Source organism: Oncorhynchus keta, chromosome 8 (genome assembly GCF_023373465.1).
Source record: "Oncorhynchus keta strain PuntledgeMale-10-30-2019 chromosome 8, Oket_V2, whole genome shotgun sequence".
NCBI classification, from domain to species: domain Eukaryota; kingdom Metazoa; phylum Chordata; class Actinopteri; order Salmoniformes; family Salmonidae; genus Oncorhynchus; species Oncorhynchus keta.
The window spans coordinates 44,091,327-44,118,770 of NC_068428.1; the positions used below are offsets into that span (position 1 = coordinate 44,091,327).

Genomic DNA, 27,444 nt, shown 5'->3' on the forward strand with positions numbered 1-27,444 from the left:
AGAACAAGCATTACAGCATGGGGGTGAGGGATGTGAGAGAACAAGCATTACAGCAGGGGGTGAGGGATGTGAGAGAACAAGCATTACAGCAGGGGTGAGGGATATGAGAGAACATTCATTAAAACAGGGGGTGAGGGATGGGAGACAAGCATTAAAACAGGGGTGAGGGATGTGAGAGAGCATTCATTAAAGCAGGGGTGAGGGATGTGAGAGAACAAGCATTACAGCATGGGGGTGAGGGATGTGAGAGAACAAGCATTACAGCAGGGGGTGAGGGATGTGAGAAAACAAGCACTACAGCAGAGAGTGAGGGATGTGAGAGAACAAGCATTACAGCAGGGGGTGAGGGATGTGAGAGAGCATTCATTAAAGCAGGGGGGTGAGGGATGTGAGAGAGCATTCATTAAAGCAGGGGGTGAGGGATGTGAGAAAACAAGCACTACAGCAGAGAGTGAGGGATGTGAGAGAACAAGCATTACAGCAGGGGGTGAGGGATGTGAGAGAGAATTCATTAAAGCAGGGAGTGAGGGATGTGAGAGAACAAGCATTACAGCATGGGGGTGAGGGATGTGAGAGAACAAGCATTACAGCAGGGGGTGAGGGATGTGAGAGAACATTCATTACAGCAGGGGTGAGGGATGTGAGAGAACAAGCATTACAGCAGGGGGTGAGGGATGTGAGAGAGCATTCATTACAGCAGGGGGGTGTGTGTCGTTTCAGGAAAACATCTTCATGGAGCTTCCCTACTGGTTGGTCATTTTGGTCAACAACAACATTTCCAAGGGTAAACAACAGGCCATTTATGAAGTGTCTATATGTGCATGTTTGCACCCGCTGTTGCGCTGGAGCCACTTGACCATAGAGGACAAATAAAGTTGGACGGTCACCTCATGTCTATCTCGTTGAAGGTGGTGAGCATGGCACAAGTCTGCTGAGCCTCTTTTAGCCTCTGAGCGATCCTCAGCCTCATACGATTCATCTTGACCTGGACGAATAATAAGACAATTGGTTGGGAGCATCTGTCTGGTATCTCAATCAAATCACAGCAAGACCCCTTCTCTTGGTTTGAAACTAGCCTAAGGCTTTCCCCTGCCATTTCATCTTGTTGTGTTAGTATGGGAGTGTTGGCCTGAAGCTGGCCAGGTGTGGAGAGGCCTTACCCTGCTCTCTGTCCTGGCCCCATGGGCTGCTGGTTCTGCTGGTGCTGCTGGTGCGCTGGGCTTGACTGCAGAAACTAAAGAGAGCATAAGACAGAATTTATGCAAAAAAAAGAAGCTTATAATGATAAAGAAAATTGTGAGAACCCCGCTTAAATATATATATATATTTTATATAATTCTACTGAAGTTAAACATGAATCTAAATGCACTTTTATAACAGTTGAGCAGCTGACGTACCAGGTTTGGCTTGGGCTGCTTGTGTTGGCACGGGAGGCACCGCGGGCATGGCGACGGGGATGGCAGCCGGGGTTGGAGCAGTGGCTGCTGCAGGGGCCTCTGCTGCCGGGACAGAAGCGACTGCTGCAGCTGACCAGAGGAGAAGAAGACATTGACATCGTGATTTTCAGATCAACTCCTGATAGGAACGGTACTACGTGTATGAAGATCAAAGGATCAGTTGGACGAGAGAGAAGAGGAAGAGCGTTACCTCCTTTTTTGAGTTTGAAGAGGGGATTCCCGGCCTCCACTCTCCCTCCATCTGGCACGAGCAGCTCCGTGATCACACCGGCCGCCGGAGACGGCACCTGCAACGAGGTCTGAGAGAAAAACGTAGTCTTCACATCAAAACAGTTCCTGAAATTACAAACTCAGGATTCGACAGCTCGCCTTTTCTAAATATCCGATCACCAACGCCATTTCTTTATTCCGTAAAATGTTTTGTTTGACATAAAGGTCAAGGCTATATATATATTTTTCGTATTCCATTCCAGTGTGCGACTTCTTAGTGTTCACAGTACCTTGTCGGTCTCGATCTCACACACCACCTCATCCTCTTTCACTGAATCTCCAACAGCTGGAAAAGGCCAAAGGAAGGTTTTACTGTCCTGCACAAAATCTACCTGGGAACAACATACTAACCGGAAGCCGGGGCTCCACAAAAAAACTAAACAATCCAGGACACTGACCTTTCTCCCACCTGAAATACGGACACCCTGGTTTGAATACTGGTTTGATCGACACAGACGAGACAGTCAGAGAACGGAGGGGTGGTTGAATACACAGGACACAGACGAGACAGTGGTTTGACAACCTCATCCCCTGGTCGGAAAAAAAGTGGTTTGAATACAAAGATGTCAAGAGTCACAGATTTTTGATTTTGAATACAAGGACACAGACTGGTTTGTTTAAATACACAGGACACAGACGAGACAGTGGTTTGAATACACAGGACACAGACGAGACAGTGGACAGTTTTGAATACACAGGACACAGGGTTTACACAGACGAGACAGTGGTTTGAATACACAGGACACAGACACAGACAGTGGTTTGAATACACAGGACACAGACGAGACAGTGGTTTGAATACACACAGGACACAGACGAGACAGTGGTTTGAATACACAGGACACAGACGAGACAGTGGTTTGAATACACAGGAGACAGTGGTTTGAATACACAGACACAGAGACAGTGGTTTGAACAGGACACAGGACACAGACACAGACGAGACAGTGGTTTGAATACACAGGACACAGACGAGACAGTGGTTTGAATACACAGGACACAGACGAGACAGTGGTTTGAATACACAGGACACAGACGAGAGAGTGGTTTGAATACACAGGACACAGGAGACAGTGGTTTGAATACACAGGACACAGACGAGACAGTGGTTTGAATACACAGGACACAGACGAGACAGTGGTTTGAATACACAGGACACAGACGAGACAGTGGTTTGAATACACAGGACACAGACGAGACAGTGGTTTGAATACACAGGACACAGACGAGACAGTGGTTTGAATACACAGGACACAGACGAGACAGTGGTTTGAATACACAGGACACAGACGAGACAGTGGTTTGAATACACAGGACACAGACGAGACAGTGGTTTGAATACACAGGACACAGACGAGACAGTGGTTTAAATACACAGGACACAGACAAGAGACAGTGGTTTGAATACACAGGACACAGACGAGACAGTGGTTTGAATACACAGGACACAGACGAGACAGTGGTTTGAATACACAGGACACAGACGAGACAGTGGTTTAAATACACAGGACACAGACGAGACAGTGGTTTGAATACACAGGACACAGACGAGACAGTGGTTTGAATACACAGGACACAGACACAGAGACAGTGGTTTGAATACACAGGACACAGACGAGACAGTGGTTTGAATACACAGGACACAGGACACAGACACAGAGACAGTGGTTTGAATACACAGGACACAGACGAGACAGTGGTTTGAATACACAGGACACAGACGAGACAGTGGTTTGAATACACAGGACACAGACGAGACAGTGACAGTGGTTTGAATACACAGGACACAGACAGACAGTGGTTTGAATACACAGGACACAGACGAGACAGTGGTTTGAATACACAGGACACAGACAGACAGTGGTTTGAATACACAGGACACAGACGAGACAGTGGTTTGAATACACAGGACACAGACAGACAGTGGTTTGAATACACAGGACACAGACGAGACAGTGGTTTGAATACACAGGACACAGACGAGACAGTGGTTTGAATACACAGGACACAGACGAGACAGTGGTTTGAATACACAGGGTTTGACACAGGACACAGAATGAATACACAGGACACAGACCGAGACAGTGGTTTGAGAACAAGGACACAGAAAGACAGTGGTTTGAATACACAGGACACAGATGACTGAGACAGTGGTTTGAATACACAGGACACAGAGACAGTGGTTTGAATACAGGACACAGACGAGACAGTGGTTTGAATACACAGGACACAGACGAGACAGTGGTTTGAATTCAGTGGTTTGAATACACAGGACACAGACGAGACAGTGGTTTGAATACACAGGACACAGACGAGACAGTGGTTTGAATACACAGGACACAGACGAGACAGTGGTTTGGACACAGACGAGACAGTGGTTTGAATACACAGGACACAGACCCAGTGGTTTGAATACACAGGACACAGACGAGACAGACAGTGGTTTGAATACACAGGACACAGACGAGACAGTGGTTTGAATACACAGGACACAGACGAGACAGTGGTTTGAAAGGACACAGATAGACAGTGGTTTGAATAACAGGACACAGACGAGACAGTGGTTTGAATACACAGGACACAGAGTCAGTGGTTTGAGGAACAGACGAGACAGTGGTTTGAATACACAGGACACAGACGAGACAGTGGTTTAAATACACAGGACACAGAGAGACAGTGGTTTGAATACACAGAATACACAGGACACAGACGAGACAGTGGTTTGAATACACAGGATTACAGTGGTTTGAATACACAGGACACAGTGGTTTGATCCAGACACAGAGGACACAGACTTGTTTATTTGAACAGACGAGACAGTGGTTTATTACAGGACACAAACGGCCACAGGACACAGACGGACTGATTTGAATACACAGGACACAGACGAGACAGTGGTTTGAATACACAGGACACAGACGAGACAGTGGTTTGAATACACAGGAGGACACAAAACAGGAATACACAGGACACAGACGAGACAGTGGTTTGAAACACAGGACACAGACGAGACAGTGGTTTGAATACACAGGACACAGACGAGACAGTGGTTTGAATACACAGGACACAGACGAGACAGTGGTTTAAATACACAGGACACAGACGAGACAGTGGTTTAAATACACAGGACACAGACGAGACAGTGGTTTAAATACGTACTGTGCGCTGCAGACGTCTTGAAGTATCTGATGTGGAAGACACCAACTGATGACGGAGACTCAAATCTACGTAACAACAGAAGAAGAAAACATGTCATTATGTAGCAGGCTATAAATGAGGCCCGTTGTAAGAACAAGTGGCTTAAAACTAGTGCAACACACACTAAATGACTGAACAGTATCTCTGTAGCAGACATCAGTCATCTTCAGATTTTCGTTTGTTCAGCCTGAGGCAAAACATACGGACAGGAAACCCAGGACAGAGGACACTTACGACTGACTGTTCCTGTAGACAACCCTGTTGCCAACGGATAGGCCTTCAAGGAGATAAAACGAAGACAGACCGAGAAGGGAAGAAAGAGGGGGGAGAGAGAGAGAGAAAGGGATATGATTATTATCAACAGTGATAACCATGGCTGCCACTGTTGAGTCAGTCTTCTTGAGAACCCTGGGCCGTGCGAATACATAAACAGCTCCTTGATGATGGGGCATATTTAACCACTCACAGGCCCTCCAGTGCTCTTTGATACTTCATGGGCATTACAGTCTTCTGAGCCATGAATCACCATCCATACAGGGCTTGTTTATTCAGATTTATTACGAGGAACAAAGGCCTCTGATCTTACATTAGTCCTGGGTGGGCTGTGTTCATCAGGCACAAAACGGAAACAAAACAGACTGAAACGGGGAAAGGGCTTACATGGATTTGTCCAATGAGGAAAGCGTGTTTTTTTTGTTTGTTTTCCATTGCAAATCGTTTTGTTACGGTGTGCCTTAATGAACAGGACCCTGTACTGCTCAACCCTACAGACAGAGGAGAAAGAGAGAGGCCCACTCACCTGAAGCAGTCCTTCCAGCCAGCACATTATTCCCCTGAAAATAAATGGGAACGGGAGGAAGATAAATATCCTTTCAATTGAATTCTTCGCCGGGCTGCTTCAGAATCAAAACCCGGCCTACCTCATCATTCAATATGCTTGCTTGCTTTGAATATGTAGCAGTGGAGGCAAAGGTGTGCTTAGATTAAATATCTCTCTGATTCAAACAAACAGCTTTGAAGCCAAAGGGGCAAAGTAAAAAACAACAACTGAGAACTGGGGTGCGTTCAGTTCAGTGTTTGCTACGTTGCTTAACGGTTTGTACCCCAAATAAAAGGTTTCCCCCCAAAACGGTGCGCGCCATTCTTCCAACAGTCCTTTAGGGACATTTTGCATCCATTTGGTGGGTGAGGTGTGGGCTGATTTATATGGGTGTGACTGAAATCAGCACACTTTACACAATAGACCTCTGGGACACCATAATCACAGCTTTTTATCTACAGAACGTTCAGTACAGCACCGTTTCCATTGATATTAACGGTGCGCACAGTTCTGTTGTAACTGAAAACACCCCTGCTTTCATGGTCACTCTGCATCTCAGCATAAGGAGACAAAACATCTGGCCATGACGTGTTCCTGAATCCAGACACGTTCTAACAGCACAGCTGGAGTTGAATGCCACAGAACTGACACAGTGAATGAGTTGCCTTGACCCCCCCGTTCTAACAGCACAGCTGGAGTTGAATGCCACAGAACTGACACAGTGAATGAGTCGCCTTGACCCCCCCAGTTCTAACAGCACAGCTGGAGTTGAATGCCACAGAACTGCCAGTGAACGATGCTGGGACAACACAGTGAATGAGTCACCGTGCACCGCCCCTATGGGACTCCCAATCACAGTCGGTTGTGGAAACAAACCAGGGTCTGTAGTGACGCCTCGAGCACTGAGATGCAGTGAGTGCATTAGAGAGCTGAGCCACTTGGGAGCTCGGGAGCTCCTTCTTTGAAACACGTTACCCCCCCTTCCATCACCTACACCTTCAGCATTTAACACCATAGTGCCCTCCAAACTCGTCATCAAGCTCGAGACCCTCGCCCTGTGCAACTGGGTACTGGACTTCCTGACGGGCCGCACCCACGTGGTGAGGGTAGGTAACAACATCTCCACCCCGCTGATCCTCAACACTGGGGCCCCACAAGGGTGCGTTCTGAGCCCTCTCCTGTACTCCCTGTTCACCCACGACTGCGTGGCCACGCACGCCTCCAACTCAATCATCAAGTTTGCGGATGACACAACAGTGGTAGACTTGATTACCAACAACGACGAGACGGACTACAGGGAGGAGGTGAGGGCCCTCGGAGTGTGGTGTCAGGAAAATAACCTCACACTCAACGTCAACAAAACTAAGGAGATGATTGTGGACTTCAGGAAACAGCAGAGGGAACACCCCCCCTATCCACATCGATGAAACAGTAGTGGAGAGGGTAGCAAGCACAATCGAGAGCATCCTGTCGGGCTGTATCACCGCCTGGTACGGCAACTGCTCCGCCCACAACCGTAAGGCTCTCCAGAGGGTAGTGAGGTCTGCACAACGCATCACCGGGGGCAAACTACCTGCCCTCCAGGACACCTACACCACCCGATGTCACAGGAAGGCCAAAAAGATCATCAAGGACAACAACCACCCGAGCCACTGCCTGTTCCCCCCGCTATCATCCAGAAGGCGAGGTCAGTACAGGTGCATCAAAGCAGGGACCGAGAGGCAGGGACCTAAAACAGCTTCTATCTCAAGGCCATCAGACTGTTAAACAGCCACCACTAACATTGAGTGGCTGCTGCCAACACACTGACTCAACTCCAGCCACTTTAATAATGGGAATTGATGTAAAATATATCACTAGCCACTTTAAACAATGCTACTTAATATGTTTACATACCCTACATTATTTATCTCATATGTATACGTATATACTGTACTCTATATTATCTACTGCATCTTTATGTAATACATGTATCACTAGCCACTTTAAACTATGCCACTTTGTTTACATACTCATCTCATATGTATATACTGTACTCGATACCATCTACTGCATCTTGCCTATGCCGCTCTGTACCATCACTCATTCATATATCTTTATGTACATATTCTTTATCCCTTTACACTTGTGTGTATAAGGTAGTAGTTTTGGAATTGTTAGCTAGATTACTCGTTGGTTATTACTGCATTGTCGGAAACTAGAAGCACAAGCATTTCGCTACACTCGCATTAACATCTGCTAACCGTGTGTATGTGACAAATAACATTTGACACACATTTACACCCCCCCCCCCTCGACACACATTACCCCCCTTCCCTTTGATACGTTTTGCCCCTGTCTCTATTTTTGTATGCCATTTTTCAGTCAATAGTTTATCTGTTAAACCCCACTACCTAATAAAAGTTGATACAATTAGGTCTACTGACTACTAGTCCGCTCGACCAGGGTTCCCCAAACTCAGTCCAGCATGTACAACCGGTAAAGTAATTGTAAATATAATTTTATTTAACATTCATCCTTATAGAGACTATGTATTGCGTCTTATTGCAGTTTTTTTTTTTACCAGGGACTTCTTTCAGACCGATGTCATGGCGTAACCATGGTAACAGTCTGACGTTTTGCTACAGCAGACTTGGTCGTGTAATTTGGTGTAGTGAAAGTGGGGATGCAGAGACAGCTCAACTCCATTTATCTTATTATCTTGGAGTAGTGAAAGAGGGGATGCAGAGACAGCTCAACTCCATTTATCGTATTATCTTGGAGTAGTGAAAGTGGGGATGCAGAGACAGCGGAGACAGCTCAACTCCATTTATCTTATCTTGGTGTAGTGAAAGAGGGGATGCAGAGACAGCTTAACTCCACTTATCTTATTATCTTATCTTTTATCTTATCTTGTAGTGAAAGTGGGGATGCAGAGACAGCTCAACTCCATTTATCTTATTATCTTGGAGTAGTGAAAGAGGGGATGCAGAGACAGCTTAACTCCACTTATCTTATTATCTTGGAGTAGTGAAAGTGGGGATGCAGAGACAGCGGAGACAGCTCAACTCCATTTATCTTATCTTGTAGTGAAAGTGGGGATGCAGAGACAGCTCAACTCCATTATCTTATCTTGGTGTAGTGAAAGAGGGGATGCAGAGACAGCTCAACTCCACTTATCTTATTATCTTGGAGTAGTGAAAGAGGGGATGCAGAGACAGCTCAACTCCATTTATCTTATCTTGTAGTGAAAGTGGGGATGCAGAGACAGCTCAACTCCATTATCTTATCTTGGTGTAGTGAAAGAGGGGATGCAGAGACATCTCAACTCCACTTATCTTATTATCTTGGAGTAGTGAAAGAGGGGATGCAGAGACAGCTCAACTCCATTTATCTTATTATCTTGGAGTAGTGAAAGTGGGGATGCAGAGACAGCAGAGACAGCTCAACTCCATTTATCTTATCTTGTAGTGAAAGAGGGGATGCAGAGACAGCTCAACTCCATTTATCTTATTATCTTGTAGTGAAAGTGGGGATGCTTCCACTTATCTTGGAGTAGTGAAAGAGGGGATGCAGAGACAGCTCAACTCCATTTATCTTATTATCTTGTAGTGAAAGTGGGGATGCAGAGACAGCTCAACTCCATTATCTTATATCGAGGCGGACTTGTGTATTGATCACTGATCGTGTGATTTGCTAGCTACAACATTGAGAGGACACCATCAGTCGATACTTGTACAAATATCAATTCTGAAAACGTTTACCAGTACCTATGTTTGTCCTTTACAACTGATGCCCTTCCGCGGGGTGCTGAAATTCATACTTAATAAAAACATAAATGAAAACGTAATAAACCTTTATCTAATACAACCACCGACGTCTTCCTCGATATAATAGAACCGAGCTTAGCGTTCCTCAGCTAATAACAGATGAGCTAAACACACACGACGGGCTATTTCTGGCGCAAGTTTCAAACAGAGGTCAGCTGTAAAATATACCACAAAAACAAACTAATAGCTGGGGAATAACACTGCAGCATATGCATGAGAGGTGTGGCTCAAGTGTGTCTTGACAATCCTACATGTGAAACAGCTAGTTTACTGTCCGAGTCATCTGCGGTATTAAATGTTGCATCCATGACAGCTCTCGCCTGTTATTAATGTGGAACCCAACATGGATATTAGAGCAGTAGAGGACATTAACTAACTAGTTTGCTAGTAACCTTATGGTAGCTAGGCTAGATACCTCGCTAGCTAGAAGGTTAGATAGCAAGCTACTTAGCTAGCTATTCAGGTACCGCCAACAAGTAAATCCCAGTAAAAAAAACCAAGAATAGCATAATGGTAGCTAGCTAATAAGCTCAGGTAGCTAACGAAGGTAATTTAACCGATTTAGCTACCTGTGACAGTCCGATTGGTCTTAACATAATTTAGCGAGCTGAGTTAGTTGGTTTTGGTGATATTCCTACTAACTACGCATATCTAACATATTTATATTTCATAACGAATTGAGAGAGGGGGGGAAACAAGCCATTTCCTTAGTTAGACATAGTTAGTAGGACGGGTGTCATTATGTCCTTGGGTTCAGGGTGAGGCCTATTCCCTGCTAAGCTATGGCGTTCAAAAAAAAAAAGTTTTTGCCTCACTCCAAAGGTTACGGTACACGGGAAATGTAATCGGTATTTCTCTCCTACCTGACTTAGAGCAGACAGAGACCGCCCGAGTGTCCGGGAAAGACATCGGGAATGCGATAACATAGCTTCAACCGTGGTGGTAAACCGACCAAAAATGGGAGAGTGGTAACGAAGGTCTGACAGTAGAAGCTGTCGTCAAGGCTCTGCGCCGACGGAAAGCAACGAGGGACAAAACTAATGTCGTTTTAATGATAGGGGAGGTAGCTCATTCTACCAGGCCTGACTACATACACTCCAAAAGTCTGAACTTCAGGCTGCGTTTTGTTGTCTAAAATATTATAAATGATTGAAGAAATCGTATTTTGTGATCAATTTTATAGAAATAAAAAAAATGCTAAATAATAAAACACGCGTCATTCAAAGACATGCGGTGTGATATTGTGCAAAAACAAATAGGAAATGTTTTGTCTGTCATTTCGTTCCCACAGAGGCTGATGGCATGAGCTAATCGATAATGAGGTTGCTTATATTATTAAGGTGCCACGCCCCCTCCTTGTGTGGATTTATGGGGTTCTAGGAAATACAGTATTGCCCTGTTATAATAACCCTCCTCTCCTGTGGCACGCATCAATTCTTCTCTCTTTTCTGGACAGCTATCTTCACTCTGAGCAACAGGTAGGCAGACATCATTTTTCTTGTTTGTGTCTGTGGGATTTTAGGAAATAAGACAGGTGAAATTTAGACGATAAGCTGTAACAATATTCTCAACAAAGATAATGATTTTTTTTTAAGTAATAGCTCAAATATATGTTTTTTTTATTAAAAGAAATAGTGTGATTGGATTTCATCAAATGAATAGCAGGTTGTCGTCATTTGGTTCTTAAAACTTGTCTGTTGCTAACAACGGTACATTAGAGCATTTCGTCACTTATAAAAGTAGTGCTCGTTCCAGTCTTATCAGTCAACAGATTTTATTTAAAAAAAATAAAAAATAAAAAACATTTAAATTGTGCTTCTTTACAGGATATATATTCCCTTTCTAGCATTGACATTATATCCACATAGTTTTGAGTTAAAATGTGAGTAATATTCTACGAGTTGCACACTATGAATACAGCTATTGTTGTCTGGTAGATTTGACTTCACAAAACGTATAACTTTCAAAGAGCTGTTAACGGACAAAATACAGTATTGAATAGGTATTACCAATTGCAAAATTATTGATTTATTAATAAATACTATAGCCGATCTTCTAAATATAGTTTTATCATTAAAATTATATGTTGTTTTCTGGGGGAAATAACTTTACATTTTGCCATATTGTTGGTTTTCCATGAACAATAGTGTTTTCCTTTAATAAGATTTCTGTAGAACTGTGTCTAATTTCTAAAACCGTTTATTAAGATAAAGTACATTTGTCTTTATTTTGCATGAAGCATGAACCCAAGCCTTCTGGACCACAGCATGCATCATTTCCCCAGCAGCACCTACCCAGAGGACAGAGCAGAGCATCCTCCCTCCTTTCTACACGACAACACATGCAACTCGTCCACCCCTCCATCCTCCTCTCGCTCAAGCGGAGGATCCCTTATCTCTATGCTCCTACAGAAAACCGTTGAGAGTGAACAGACCCTCCTCCAGGAGAGCTCTGCTGCATATTACAACCCCGAGGCGCATATTTCCTTCTCTGCCTTGACGAGCCCTAGACTGGTGGATCATCACAGCAGCACTTCTTCCAAGAGCAGCAGCACCACCATGGAGCCTCTGTCTCCAGCCAGCCAGGCATCCACCGGGGCCAGCCCCAATGGAGCCGGGTGGAACCAGGACTGGACCCTGGAGCTGGGGGATAGACGTCAGGCAAAGCGTGCCAGAGTAGAGAACATCATCAGAGGCATAGCAGTCTCTCCTCCCAGTCCCAGTGTTCATTGTACACATGGAGAAACCACTCCTTCCGATGACCTTCAGAGTGAGACAGTGGAAAACAAACAGGAGAGCAAAAGGAAACAGAGGGTGCCGCAGCACCAGGACCTCCTGAGGACGGGGGGCGCTAGCGGAAAGAGTACGGACGAAGGCCATCACCTGAAGAAGCAGCTTCAGACCATGCAGAGGCTCCTGGGTCAACTCCAGGCCAGGTTCATCCAGATCTACGAGTATCAGACTGAGTCTCAGGAGGACGTCAGGGATGGGACGTTTTCAACAGGTGCAATGGAGGACGACCACCAAAGTACTTGGAACAAAGGATACCCGGAGACAGAGGTGTTTATGGACCCTTACAGTGAGTTTAACAATGGAGGGCCTTTAGATAGAGGTCATCTGGGGTGGAAGAATCACAAGCAAACTGACTACATCCACTCAAACCCAGACAAAGAAGACAAACTCCTAGCAGATATTCTCAAGTATGAGCTCTCCAGAGCCGTAAACTCAAGCGTTGACTCGATTTTCAAAAACATATCACATACATTATTCAAGGCACCACAGCTACACATCAAGGATGGGGGAATGGCGGAAACAGACGATGAGCCCGTGTTCCTCAGCTCTCATGAGCCAGCATCATCATCCACCCACGTAGACAGCATGTCACGACTCCCCCCGTGTTCCAAGAGTGGTATGGCCCAACAACTACCAGAGATTCAAACCGAGGCTCTATCTCTGGTTGTTCAAAAGCCTGCTTCAATGACTCGCCCATGTTCTCTAAACCTGACATTGAAAAGGCCTCTCCTCCTATACAACCACCCCACTGATCTACAGGAAGACCACCAAGTACTGGATAACCTGAAACACAATGGTTTCCATCACGATACCTTCGGAGGGCTCCCGTGTAGACCTACTACCATGGGTCTACCTACCCCAGAGATGGTTGACTTATTGTGGGATCCGGTCAAAGTGAAGTCCAAGGTGACCTCCAGGCCACCCAGGAGTCCACAGGTTCACCACCCCACAGCCACAGGGCATAATATGCTTCTGGACAGTCTCGGTCTCCCTCACGTTAAGATGGAGTATGGTAGCTTTCAGAGTATGGTGAAGAGGACCTCATATGTGCTGAATGTATCCTTTGAAAATAGTATTTTATTTACATGTTTGTGTTTTACCACATTATTCAGACAGTAAGGAAATGAGATGGGGAGACACAGGCAAGTAGGAGAAACAGAACCCCGGTCTCTGTCAGTGGGGGAAAAAAAGTACCCAATTGTCATATTTGAGTAAAAAGTATAGATACCTTTAATAGAAAGTTACTCAAGTAAAAGTGGAAGTCACCCAGTAAAATACTACTCGAGTAAAAGTCTACAAGTATTTGGTTTTAAATATCAAAAGTATAAATAATTTCAAATGACATGTATTAAGCAAAGCAGACGGCACAGTTTTCTTGTTTTTAAAAATGTACGGATAGCAATGGGCACTACAACATCATTTACAAAAGATGCATTTGTGTTTAGCAAGTCCGCCAGATCAGAAGCAGTAGGGATGACCAGGGATGTTCTCTGTTTAGTGAGTCCTCCAGATCAGAGACAGTAGGGATGACCAGGGATGTTCTCTGTTTAGTGAGTCCTCCAGATCAGAGACAGTAGGGATGACCAGGGATGTTCTCTGTTTAGTGAGTCCTCCAGATCAGAGGCAGTAGGGATGACCAGGGATGTTCTGTTTAGTGAGTCCTCCAGATCAGAGGCAGTAAGGATGACCAGGGATGTTCTGTTTAGTGAGTCCAGATCAGAGGCAGTAAGGATGACCAGGGATGTTCTGTTTAGTGAGTCCTCCAGATCAGAGGCAGTAAGGATGACCAGGGATGTTCTGTTTAGTGAGTCCTCCAGATCAGAGGCAGTAAGGATGACCAGGGATGTTCTGTTTAGTGAGTCCTCCAGATCAGAGGCAGTAAGGATGACCAGGGATGTTCTGTTTAGTGAGTCCTCCAGATCAGAGGCAGTAAGGATGACCAGGGATGTTCTGTTTAGTGAGTCCTCCAGATCAGAGGCAGTAAGGATGACAAGGGATGTTCTCTTGATAAGTGGGTGAATTAGACCATTTTCCTGTCCTGTGAAGCATTCAAAATGTAACAAATACTTTTGGGTGCCAGGGAAAATGTAGAGTGTAAAAAAGGATATCATTTTCTTTAGGAATGTAGTGAAGTAAAAGTCGCCCCAAAATATAAATAGTAAAGTACAGATACTTAAGTAGTACTTTAAAGTATTTTCTACACCACTGGTATCCGGTGGTGTGAAAAGTATTTGTGACGTGACAGGAAGTGTCACCACGACACCACGGCTCTGCACCAATATTTTACTAAAGAATACTACTATATACTTTTCATTGATTTAGTAAATCTGTAATATGTTGTGGTCAACCATGACGATCTGTATTTTTCATTTCCACCAAATTATAGGTTCTTTGGTTGGCTTTCTTTAGAGGCAATTGGCTTAACGGTAGGATGAGTCATATCCACAATACTGTGCCTAAGAAAGATTGCCTTTCTTTGAGGTTTTCGCTAAGTGTCTCATAATAACCTTTCTCTGCACCACATGGATAGTCTATAAACGGAAAAAAAAATCTATTTAGTTTTCTTCTCTATCCGGGAGAACGATATCTATGAGGCTTGGGAGAGCATTAGTAGCTGTGGAAGGATGCACTTCAAGGAGAATTTACCCTTTGATCTTGTGATCTCTACTCCGAAAGGAAATTGCTTCTACTGTCTGAGTGTCGTCTAATGATTACAGGACAGAGAAAAACATTGATGTAAAAAATAATATCTGTCTTTGAAAGTAATTGTCGGGACTCAGGAACAGAAGCTTGTTTTCAAACTGTATAAATATTGAAGTAGGGAGTGTAGAAACACAGTGAAACCTATTGACGTGAAAAGAAAAATAGAGTAGACTTTATTTTCTTTAGAGTAGACTTTATTTTCTTTAGAGTAGACTTTATTTTCTTTAGGAATACTATGTATTTTCTCCCGTTCATGTTATTCTGATGTATGGAATGACTTGAGTAGTGTCTGTTTATCTCCATAACCTGACCTGTAGGAGGGTCTGACCACACACCATCTGTATCCGTTTAGCTACATAACCTGACCTGTAGGAGGGTCTGACCACACACCATCTGTATCTGTTTAGCTCCATAACCTGAATATACAGTACCTGTCAAAAAAGTTTGGACACACCTACTCATTCCAGGGTTTTCTTTCTATTTTCTACATTGAAATAACACATATGGAGTTAAGTAGTAACCAAAAAAAGTGTTAAACAAATCTTAGATTTGAGGTTCTTCAAAGTAGCCACCCTTTGCCTTGATGACAGCTTTGCACACTCTTGGTATTCTCTCAACCAGCTTCATGAGGTCGTCACCTGGAATGCATTTGAATTAACAGGTGTGCCTTGTTAAAGTACATTTGTGGAATTTCTTTCCTTCTTGATGCATTTGAGCCAATCAGTTGTGTTGTGACAAGGTAGGGGTGGTATATAGAAGATTGGTTTGGTAAAATACCTAGTCCATTTTATGGCACAAACAGCTCAAATAAGCAAAGAGTAATGACAGTCCATCATTACTTTGAGATGAAGGTCAGTCAATCTATAAAATTGAAAGAACTTTGAAAGTTTCTTCAATTGCAGTCGCAACAACCATCAAGCGCTATGATGAAACTAGCCCTCATGAGGACCTCCACAGGAAAGGAAGACCCAGAGTTACCTCTGGTGCAGATGATACATTCATTAAAGTTAACTGCACCTCAGGTTGCAGCCCAAATAAATGCTTCACAGAGTTCAAGTAACAGATACATCAACTGTTCAGAGGAGACTGCGTGAATCAGGCATTCATGGTCGAATTTCTGCATAGAAACAACAACTAAAGGACACCAATAAGAATAAGAGACTTGCTTGGGCCAAGAAATACGAGCAATGGACAATAGACCGGTGGAAATCTGTCCTTTGGTCTGATGAGTCCAAATTGGAGATTTTTGGTTCCAACCACTGTGTCTTTGTGAGACGTAGAGTAGGTGAACGGATGATATCTGCATGTCTGGTTCCCACCGTGAAGTATGGAGGAGGTGGTGTGATGGTGTTTTGCTGGTGACACTCTCAGTGATTAATTTAGAATTCAAGGCACACTTAACCAGCATGGCTACCACAGCATTCTGCAGTGATATGCCATCCATCTGGTTTGCGCTTAGTGGGACTATCATTTGTTTTTCAACAGGACAATGACCCAACACACCTCCAGGCTGTGTAAGGGCCATTTGACCAAGAAGCAGAGTGATGGAGTGCTGCATCAGATAACCTGGCCTCCACAATCACCCAACCTCAACCCAATTAAGATGGTTTCGGATGAGTTGGACCGCAGAGTGAAGGAAAAGCAGCCAACAAGTACTCAGCATATGTGGGAACTCCTTCGAGACTGTTGGAAAAGCATTCCAGGTGAAACTGGTTGAGAGAATGCCAAAAGTGTGCAAAGCTGTCATCAAGGCAAAGGGTGGCTACTTTGAAGAATCTCAAATATAACGTATTTTAATTTGTTTAACACTTTTTTGGTTACTACATGATTCCATACATGTTATTTCAGTGTTGATGTCTTCACTATTATTCTACTATGTAGAAAATAGTAAAAAATAATGAAGAAAAACCCTGGAATGAGTAGGTGTCTCCAAACTTTTGACTGGTAGGTGGGTCTGACCACACAACATCTAAATTTGTTAGCTCCATAACCTGACCTGTAGGAGGGTCTGACCACACAACATCTAAATTTGTTAGCTCCATAACCTGATCTGTAGGAGGGTCTGACCACACACCACCTGAAGAAAGCCAAGTTGATGTTCTTCTATACTCGCTACCCTAGCTCCAACGTGCTCACAGCCTTTTTCTCCGATATCCAGGTAATGAAATATACTACATGGCCAAAAGTATGTGGACACCTGCTCGTCCAACATCTCATTCCAAAATCATGGGCATTAATATGGAGTTGCCCATTAGGCTTGCGTGCGGCTGCTCGGCCATGGAAACCCGATTCACGAAGCTCCCGATGTTGCTTCCAGAGGTGGTTTGGAACTCGGTAGTGAGTTGCTGCAACCGAGGACATGAGCAACATGCTTCAGCACTCGGTGATCCTGTTCTGTCAGCTTGTGTGGCCTACCACTTCGCGGCTGATCCGTTGTTGCTCCTAGACGTTTCCACTTCACAATAACAGCACTTTTGACATTTGATGAACTGACTTTTTTAAAATGTATTTTTAGAAAGGTGGCATCCTATGACGGTGCCACGTTGAAAGTCCCCGAGCTCTTCAGTAAGGGCCATTCTACTGCCAATGTTTGTCTATGGAGATCGCATGGCTATGTGCTCGATTTTTATACACCTGTCAGCTTCGGGTGTGGCTGAAATAACCAAATCCACTAATTTGAAGGGGTGTCCACATGTTTTTGTATATATAGTGTATACAGATTTAAATGTGTTATAAATGGCGTGTCATATATCGAGAGATATGAATGAATGACCTTTACCAGTGTTACAAGTCCTGGTAGAGCGAATACCTGAAATGTTGAGATAGAATACCCTAATTGAAAACAAATCACTGCACACATATCTGTGGGCAATTTGCTTTATTCAAAATAGTTCATAAAATGATTTATTGACATATTTACAAAGAATGCAGAAACAGTTGGATGAACAAAATTCTCTCACTAAAAACTACTAAATGAAACCGACGTCAAAGTGAAATAACCCAGACATAACTATCACTCATTTTAAAAATAAACTTATAATGTACTTACCCAAATGGTTTTGTTTCTTTGCGTCCCCATACAGCTCACTCGGTGTATCACGTCCCAGCTGATCAAATGGTTCAGTAACTTCAGAGAGTTCTACTATATTCAGATGGAGAAGTTTGCCCGCCAGGCCCGAGTGAAGGGAGTTAACAGTGTGAGGGATGTAGCAGTGACGAGAGACTCGGAGCTCTTCAGAGCCCTCAACATGCATTACAACAAGGCCAATGACTTTCAGGTACTGTAAATCTCCATATTCGTAAATTAAAAAAAAAAAAAAAATCGTACGACCATCCTGATCTCACGAGCATACATTCTGTTTAGCTAATTAAGGATTCACACAGATTGAATTCATTGTACTGCTCATGACTTCATCCCTTACGTCTCCATTGTGTTCAGCTGGATTCCTGTACAGACAGTCAATCTGATCCAAAGATAAGATGGTATGCACAATACATTGTTTATATGTGGTCAGCATGTACAACAGGTATGTTCATGGAAGTCTAAGCAGATATATATATATTTTTTTAAAGCTTTAAATCTGTACACGTCTACAAAGATCAATTCAAGTATGGTGAGTTGAAAACAAACAAAACGCTTTAAAAATGGGTCAAAGGTCAATAGGCCAGACAGATATAAAACCTTATAGTTCAGAGGGGTGGAATTGATTACATTTGATGTTGGTTATTCTGTCTGATGTCATAATGGAGAATAGAATATGAGTTTTATTCATCCATCAACAGAATCAACTGTTTATTCTACTCTGACCCCCCACCACACACAATTCCCGGACACCCCACACACACAACTAACATTTTTGGCTGGATCCCAGGGTCAGCTGCATTGCAATAGGGATACTCCTAGAACTATTTTTGAGGTTTAAAATCTCCTGCCGTTGTTCCCTTGAACAAGGCATTTAAACCTGTTGCCAATTCCTTTTGACTTCTTTCCCTGGACCTGGATTCAAACCAGCCTGCTACCGGCCTGCTTACTTACCCAAGCATTGTGATCTTGCCAAACGACATCACAAACGACTACAAATGACAAGACAAAGAAAAGACTGACAGTTCAAAAGCATGTATAACTTACCATCAACACGTCTGCCAGCCAGGTGACAAAATTACTTTGTATATCAGAAAACGTGCTGTTACCAAGGTTAGTTTTTTTTTAAGGATTATTTTTAGTTTTAGTGTACTAAAAAAAAAACTCAAACTAAAAATAATCCTTAAAAAAAAAACGATTTCATAAACTAAAGTAAAAATAATTAAAGAAACTTGTTTGAAAAACTAAAACTATTATCTTTAAAAACAACCAAAATAAAAACCGACATGAATATGTTCAGTTTTAGTCATTTTTTTTTTTTTGGAGGGGGGGTGTCAAAGGTTCAAGGGTCAAAATCAAAGGGCTTTTCAAACTATTTTCTAATGTGGTTTACAAGCTTGAGAATCCAAGAGGGTAAACACTTCCAGGAGAATGTGATGTTTCAGACAGACTTAACTTGTGCATCACTATGTATCACTAGCTAACAGGGAACAAATCCACTACTTTCTCTACCTAAAACACTTAAAACTAAATCACATAAAATCAAAATATAAATGTTTTTTATAAAACTCAAACTACAGTCGTGGCCAAACGTTTTGAGAATGACACAAGTATTAATTTCCACAAAGTTTGCTGCTTCAGTGTCTTTAGATATTTTTGTCAGATGTTATTATGCAATACTTAAATATAATTACAAGCATTTCATAAGTGCCAAAGGCTTTTATTGACAATTACATGAAGTTGATGCAAAGAGTCAATATTTGTAGTGTTGACCCTTCTTTTTCAAGACCTCTGCAATCCGCCCTGGCATGCTGTCAATTAACTTCTGGGCCACATCCTGACTGATGGCAGCCCATTCTTGCATAATCAATGCATGTTTGTCAAAATTTGTGGGTTTTTGTTTGTCCACCCGCCTCTTGAGGATTGACCACAAGTTCTCAATGGGATTAAGGTCTGGGAAGTTTCCTGGCCATGGACCCAAAATATCAATGTTTTGTTCCCCGAGCCACTTTCACTTTTGCCTTATGGCAAGATGCTCCATCATGCTGGAAAAGGCATTGTTCGTCACCAAACTGTTCCTGGATGGTTGGGAGAAGTTGCTCTTGGAGGATGTGTTGGTACCATTCTTCCTTCATAGCTGTGTTCTTAGGCAAAATTGTGAGTGAGCCCACTCCCTTGGCTGAGAAGCAACCCCACACATGAATGGTCTCAGGATGCTTTACTGTTGGCATGACACAGGACTGATGGTAGAGCTCACCTTGTCTTCTCCGGACAAGCTTTTTTTCCCGGATGCCCCAAACAATCAGAAAGGGGATTCATCAGAGAAAATGACTTTACCCCAGTCCTCAGCAGTCCAATCTCTGTACCTTTTGCAGAATATCAGTCTGTCCCTGATGTTTTTCATGGAGAGAAGTGGCTTCTTTGCTGCCCTTCTTGACACCAGGCCACCCTCCAAAAGTCTTCACCTTACTGTGCGTGCAGATGCACTCACACCTGCCTGCTGCAATTCCTGAGCAAACTCTGTACTGGTGGTGCCCCGATTCCACAGCTGAATCAGCTTTAAGAAATGGTCCTGGTGCTTGCTGGACTTTCTTGGGTGCCCTGAAGCCTTCTTCACAACAACTGAACCGCTCTCCTTGAAGTTCTTGATGATCCGATAAATGGTTGATTTAGGTGCAATCTTACTGGCAGCAATATCCTTGCCTGTGAAGCCCTTTTTGTGCAAGGCAATGATGACGGCACGTGTTTCCTTGCAGGTAACCATGGTTGACAGAGGAAGAACAATGATTCCAAGCACCACCCTCCTTTTGAAGCTTACAGTCTGTTATTCAAACTCAATCAGCATGACAGAGTGATCACCAGCCTTGTCCTCGTCAACACTAACACCTGTGTTAACGAGAGAATCACTGACATGATGTCAGCTGGTCCTTTTGTGGCAGGGCTGAAATGCAGTGGAAATGTTTTTGGGGGGATTCAGTTCATTTGCATGGCAGAGGGACTTTGCAATTCATCTGATCACTCTTCACAACATTCTGGAGTATATGCAAATTGCCATCATACAAACTGAGGCAGCAGACTTTGTGAAAATGTATATTTGTGTCATTCTCAACTTTTGGCCACGACTGTGCACTGAACACAAATATAAACATGTAAAGTGTTGGTTCCATGTTTAATTAACGGAAATAGAATATTCCAGAAATGGTCCATATGCACAAAGTTTATTTCTCTCAAATTTCTTGCACAATTGGGTTTTCATCCCTGTTAGTGAGCATTTCTCCTTTGCCAAGATAATCCATCCACCTGACAGGTGTGGCATATCAAGAAGATGATTAAACAGCATGATCATTACCTTGTACTGGGGGACAATAAAAGACCACTCTAACATGTGCAGTTTGCCACAGATGTCTCAAGTTAAGGGAGCGTGCAATTGGCATGCCGACTGCAGGAATATCCCCCAGAGAATTGCATGTTCATTTCTCTACCATAAGCCTCCTCCAATGTCATTTTAGAGAATTTGGCAGAACGTCCAAACGGCCTCACAAATGCAGACCACGTGTAACCAGTCCAGCCAAGCACCTCCACATCCAGCTTCTTCACCTGCGGGATCGTCTGAGACTAGCCACTCGGACAGCTGATGAAAGAGTGGGCTTGCGCAACCAAAGAATTTCTGCACAAAATGTCAGAAACGTCTCCGGGAAGCTCATCTAGGTGCTTTTCGTCCTCACCAGGGTCTTGACCTGACTGCAGTTTGGCATCGTAACCGACGATGGCAACTGGTACGCTGGAGAAGTGTGCTCTTCATGGATTTCAACTGTACCGAGCAGATGGCAGACAGAGTGTGGCGTCGTGTGGGTGAGCGGTTTGCTGATGTCAACGTTGTGAACAGAGTGCCCCATGGTGGCGGTGGGGTTATGGTATGGGGTAGGCATAAGCTACGAACAATTAACACAATTGCATTTTGTCGATGGCCACTATGAATGCACACAGATACCGTGACGAGATCCTGAGGCTCATTGTCGTGCCATTCATCTGCCGCCATCACCTCATGTTTCAGCATGATAATGCACGGCCCCATGTCACAAGGATCTGTACACAATTCCTGGAAGCTGAAAATGTCCCAGTTCTTCCATGACCTGCATACTCAGACATGTCACCCATTGAGCATGTTTGGGATGCTCTGGATCGAGCAACTTCGCACCACCATTGAAGAGGAGTGGGACAACATTCCACAGTCAACAGCCTGATCAACTCTTATGTGAAGGAGATGTGTCGCGCTGCATGAGGCAAATGCTGGTCACACCATATACTGTCTGGTTGTCTGATCCACGCCACAATAGTTTTGTTAAGGTATCAGTGACTAACAGATGCATGTGTATTCCCAGTCAATGTGAAATCCATAGATTATGGCCAAATGAATGTCTTACTGTTAACTGAGTTCCATATGAGCTGTAACTCAGATGGCCATTCTTTGCCTCTATAGCTCTGTCTATACATTCAAGCATTTACATTACATTTCTCCACACCCATTCGTTTTTTTATTTTATTTAAAAAAAAATGTTTTAAACCAAAATGGTGGCGACTTGTTTTTGAATTGCAGATTGTCCATTTACATATATCTTACAGGTTGTGCCTTTAATCTACAGGTTCCTGACAGGTTCCTTGAAGTGGCTGAGATCACACTACAGGAGTTTTACATCGCCATCTCCCTGGCCAGAGACTCAGACCCATCCTGGAAGAAAGCCATCTATAAGGTCATCAGTAAACTGGACAGTGACGTCCCGGCTGAATTCAAAGCCCCCCTCACACCATAGAAAGAAAGAGACAGAGGGAGGCTGCCTTATTTAAAAACAAAGTGTATTTTCCCGCATGGGCCATGTATCGAAGCCATGCTAAAAGTACAACAGCAGGACAGGGTACCCGGTGTTTCAATATATGGTCAATGTGGAAGGTTCTGTAAATCGGTTTTGGTAAAACAGTATAAGGTAAATAAGCATGGTTAACCCCATTTCCCATTCAGAGGTCCGCCGTGTGAAATGTGTGGGTGGCTGTACAGTAGGCCTATGTCACAGCTGCGTTTTTATATTCACAGTAGGAGGATTGTAGAGCAAATTGCAATGTAGTTTCAATAAAATAAAAAATAAAATGAATGTATACAATTTTGATTGATATTTAGGCATGCGTTGCTGTAGAATCTATTAATTAAATCCATGTTGGCGCATGTACATTATACACACAACTATAGAGAGAAGTGGATGCTAATGTCAGTCAGTCAACTTGCTGTAGAATCTATTATTAAAACCATCCCACCACAACTATCTAATGTCAGTCACTCCCACCTATCAGAGGGCTGAGTACTAATTTGCTGTAGAATCTATTATTAAATCCATGTTGGCGCATGTGAATTAAGGTTGTATTTTTGCTACATCAGATCAATCTAGCAATAATACAAGATACCTTCATTTAGAATTTTTCCAGTGTGCGTCAATTACGAAGGCAGTTTCAGGCATGTTAGTGAATGGGGGGGACGGCATCATTGCATTACATAATCTAAAAACGTTTTAAAGTTTCAAGAGACCACTGATGGTTTCTAAACTGTTGTAAAGAAACAACTGGACAGACAAAAACAAACAAACACAATCCACACAAGTACAAAATCCTTTAATATACAATTAGGTGCAAGTCAGCATGCGTCTCATTCTACGAGCCTGGTGTGATCAGAACAATGAAGCCTGTATAACGTGTCAAACCTAAACTCACTTAACATTGACGTCACCCCGATACCATTCATGACATATTCAGTACATACTTGCATGGACTCTGGCGAAAAGGAGGAGACGGCCAGCACACTTGACTATAACAGCATTCTTTTAGCCGACGTACTTCAAAACTAGTTTACATCACATCGCTCCTTTTATCATATCAATATACTCACCTTGACGTCTCTGCTAAAGGTCTCAGCGCGTCTCACAGGAAGAGGAAAGAAGGCAAAATCAAAAGCTCCATATTGGATATTTCAATCAGACAACAGGTGTGACCTCAAAACATGGCTGGTGGGTTTGTCTTCGTATATCCCGGGAATATTAGTTGATTCGCCCTCCCCAGTGGTGCTGCAGTGTTCTGTTGAGTGCATCTCCAGGAAATCACTGAGTCGTAGTGTAGAGGCAGTAGTGCCTCTCTCGAGAGCTGCCCGCAGTAGTGCCTCTCTCGAGAGCTGCCCGCAGTAGTGCCTCTCTCGAGAGCTGCCCGCAGTAGTGCCTCTCTCTAGAGCTGCCCGCAGTAGTGCCTCTCTCTAGAGCTGCCCGCAGTAGTGCCTCTCTCTAGAGCTGCCCGCAGTAGTGCCTCTCTCTAGAGCTGCCCGCAGTAGTGCCTCTCTCTAGAGCTGCCCGCAGTAGTGCCTCTCTCGAGAGCTGCCCGCAGTAGTGCCTCTCTCGAGAGCTGCCCGCAGTAGTGCCTCTCTCGAGAGCTGCCCGCAGTAGTGCCTCTCTCTAGAGCTGCCCGCAGTAGTGCCTCTCTCTAGAGCTGCCCGCAGTAGTGACTCTCTCTAGAGCTGCCTGCAGTAGTGACTCCCTGCCTGCAGTAGTGCCTCTCTCTAGAGCTGCCCGCAGTAGTGCCTCTCTCTCGAGAGCTGCCCGCAGTAGTGCCTCTCTCGAGAGCTGCCCGCAGTAGTGCCTCTCTCTAGAGCTGCCCGCAGTAGTGCCTCTCTCTAGAGCTGCCCGCAGTAGTGCCTCTCTCTAGAGCTGCCCGCAGTAGAGACTCTTTCTAGAGCTGCCCGCAGTAGAGACTCTCTCTAGAGCTGCCTGCAGTAGTGACTCTTTCTAGAGCTGCCTGCAGTAGTGACTCTCTCTAGAGCTGCCTGCAGTAGTGACTCTCTCTAGAGCTGCCTGCAGTAGTGACTCTCTCTAGAGCTGCCTGCAGTAGAGACTCTTTCTAGAGCTGCCTGCAGTAGTGACTCTCTCTAGAGCTGCCTGCAGTAGTGACTCTTTCTAGAGCTGCATGCAGTAGTGACTCTCTCTAGAGTGACTCCAGAGTGGGCTCCCGAGTGGTGCAGCGGTCTAAGGCACTGCTAGAGGCGTCACTACAGACACCCTGGTTCGAATCCAAGCTGTATCACAACCGGCCATGATTGTCCCATAGGGCGGAGCACAATTGGCCCAGTGTCGTCCGCGTTTGGCCGGTATAGGCCGTCATCGTAAATAATCAAATAATACTAAATTGAGCTGCCTGCAGTACTGACTCTAGAGCTGCCTACAGTACTGACTAGAGCTGCATACAGTACTGACTCTAGAGCTGCCTACAGTACTGACTAGAGCTGCCTGCAGTACTGACTAGAGCTGCCTACAGTACTGACTCTAGAGCTGCCTACAGTACTGACTAGAGCTGCCTGCAGTACTGACTAGAGCTGCCTGCAGGACTGACTCTAGAGCTGCCTACAGTACTGACTAGACCTGCCTACAGTACTGACTCTAGAGCTGCCTACAGTACTGACTAGAGCTGCCTGCAGTACTGACTAGAGCTGCCTGCAGGACTGACTCTATAGCTGCATACAGTACTGACTCTAGAGCTGCCTACAGTACTGACTAGAGCTGCCTACAGTACTGACTAGAGCTGCCTACAGTACTGACTAGAGCTGCCTGTAGTACTGACTAGAGCTGCCTGCAGGACTGACTAGAGCTGCCTACAGTACTGACTAGAGCTGCCTACAGTACTGACTAGAGCTGCATACAGTACTGACTCTAGAGCTGCCTGCAGTACTGACTAGAGCTGCCTGCAGGACTGACTAGAGCTGCCTACAGTACTGACTAGACCTGCCTACAGTACTGACTCTAGAGCTGCCTACTGTGCTGACTAGAGCTGCCTACAGTGCTGACTAGAGCTTCCTGCAGTACTGAGTAGTCTACAGTAATGACTCTAGAGCTGCCTGCAGTACTGACTAGAGCTGCCTACAGGACTGACTAGAGCTGCCTACAGTACTGACTAGAGCTGCCTACAGTACTGACTAGAGCTGCCTGCAGTACTGACTAGAGCTGCCTGCAGGACTGACTCTAGAGCTGCCTGCAGTACTGACTAGAGCTGCCTGCAGTACTGACTAGTCTACAGTACTGACTCTAGAGCTGCCTGCAGTACTGACTAGAGCTGCCTGCAGGACTGACTAGAGCTGCCTACAGTACTGACTAGAGCTGCCTGCAGTACTGACTAGAGCTGCCTGCAGGACTGACTCTAGAGCTGCCTGCAGTACTGACTCTAGAGCTGCCTGCAGTACTGACTAGTCTACAGTACTGACTCTAGAGCTGCCTACAGTACTGACTAGTCTACAGTACTGACTCTAGAGCTGCCTACAGTACTGACTCAGTGGAACTTTCTAAATTGGATGTTTTGCACAGAATGATCATTATTAGGCAAATAATAATAACAATAATAATAAGGGCCTCAAAGAAAATAATGATCTGGTAGATTAGAAATGCCTGGTCCGCTCCTGCCAGAACCATATGGTTTATTTACAGAATGCCCATTCACAACTACACTAGAGGATATATTCTATATTCTATATATATTATATATATATATATATAATATATATATATATATATATATATATTATATTCTATATATATATAATATATATATATTATATATATATATAATATTCTATATATATATAATATTCTATATATATATAATATTCTATATATATATAATATTCTATATATATTATATTCTATATATATTATATTCTATATATATTATATTCTATATATATTATATTCTATATATATATATTATATTCTATATATATTATATTCTATATATATTATATATATATTATATTATATATTCTATATATATTATATATATATTATATTCTATATATATTCTCTCAGATTGTCATAATTGATTATATTCACTTAGACTGCAGCATAATCCAGATGGTGTGTTTCTGAATTTGTCGATCTGGATTATAGCGGTGTAGTCAGCATTTATTTCAGTCAAATTATCAAAAGGAGGGGAAAAGTCATGTTACGGAAAAAACAATAATACAAATTGAGGCAAATATGGGCTGGTAAAGTTTGCCATACTGCTAATGAGATCGTACTGTGAAAAAGACAGGCGACCATTGTTGGCTCAGTTGTTTTGGCTTGCATGCCATACCTATAGGGCATCTTTGTACAGAGAACAAAACCCTAAGGAACATGGCATTTGCTTCAGTTAGCAAGTTGATAGTGTAGTGAATTGACCTTTACTATAATCTTGATATTTTGTTTGTTTTACACGTAAAAGGAGGCTGTGTCACTGTGTCATCATTAAAACAGCACAA

At 43.7% G+C, this 27,444-nt stretch overlaps 2 protein-coding genes across 2 annotated transcripts in view; one reads left to right on the plus strand and one right to left on the minus strand.

Annotated features, from left to right (window-relative positions):
• Positions 1 to 10,579, minus strand: part of LOC118374099 (dihydrolipoyllysine-residue succinyltransferase component of 2-oxoglutarate dehydrogenase complex, mitochondrial-like) — a 20,218-nt gene extending 9,639 nt beyond the window's left edge. Inside the window, exons 1-11 of the mRNA XM_052523341.1 lie at positions 10,418 to 10,579; positions 5,725 to 5,758; positions 5,160 to 5,202; positions 4,887 to 4,951; positions 2,219 to 2,258; positions 2,126 to 2,136; positions 1,958 to 2,013; positions 1,648 to 1,756; positions 1,398 to 1,526; positions 1,161 to 1,234; positions 888 to 985 (exon numbers count right to left, since the gene is read on the minus strand). Of these exons, the coding sequence (XP_052379301.1) occupies positions 888 to 985; positions 1,161 to 1,234; positions 1,398 to 1,526; positions 1,648 to 1,756; positions 1,958 to 2,013; positions 2,126 to 2,136; positions 2,219 to 2,258; positions 4,887 to 4,951; positions 5,160 to 5,202; positions 5,725 to 5,758; positions 10,418 to 10,480 (722 nt within the window). The 5' untranslated portion in view covers positions 10,481 to 10,579. The remainder of the gene's footprint in view (positions 1 to 887; positions 986 to 1,160; positions 1,235 to 1,397; positions 1,527 to 1,647; positions 1,757 to 1,957; positions 2,014 to 2,125; positions 2,137 to 2,218; positions 2,259 to 4,886; positions 4,952 to 5,159; positions 5,203 to 5,724; positions 5,759 to 10,417) is intronic.
• Positions 10,580 to 10,702: 123 nt separating this feature from the next.
• LOC118374101 (prospero homeobox protein 1-like) lies at positions 10,703 to 23,396 on the plus strand. The gene is made up of 5 exons (XM_035760457.2): positions 10,703 to 11,032; positions 11,794 to 13,402; positions 17,106 to 17,207; positions 18,133 to 18,327; positions 22,775 to 23,396. Exons 2-5 carry the CDS (start codon positions 11,795 to 11,797, stop codon positions 22,940 to 22,942), a joined length of 2,073 nt encoding a protein of 690 aa, XP_035616350.1. The 5' UTR covers positions 10,703 to 11,032; position 11,794; the 3' UTR covers positions 22,943 to 23,396.
• Positions 23,397 to 27,444: the final 4,048 nt, after the last annotated feature.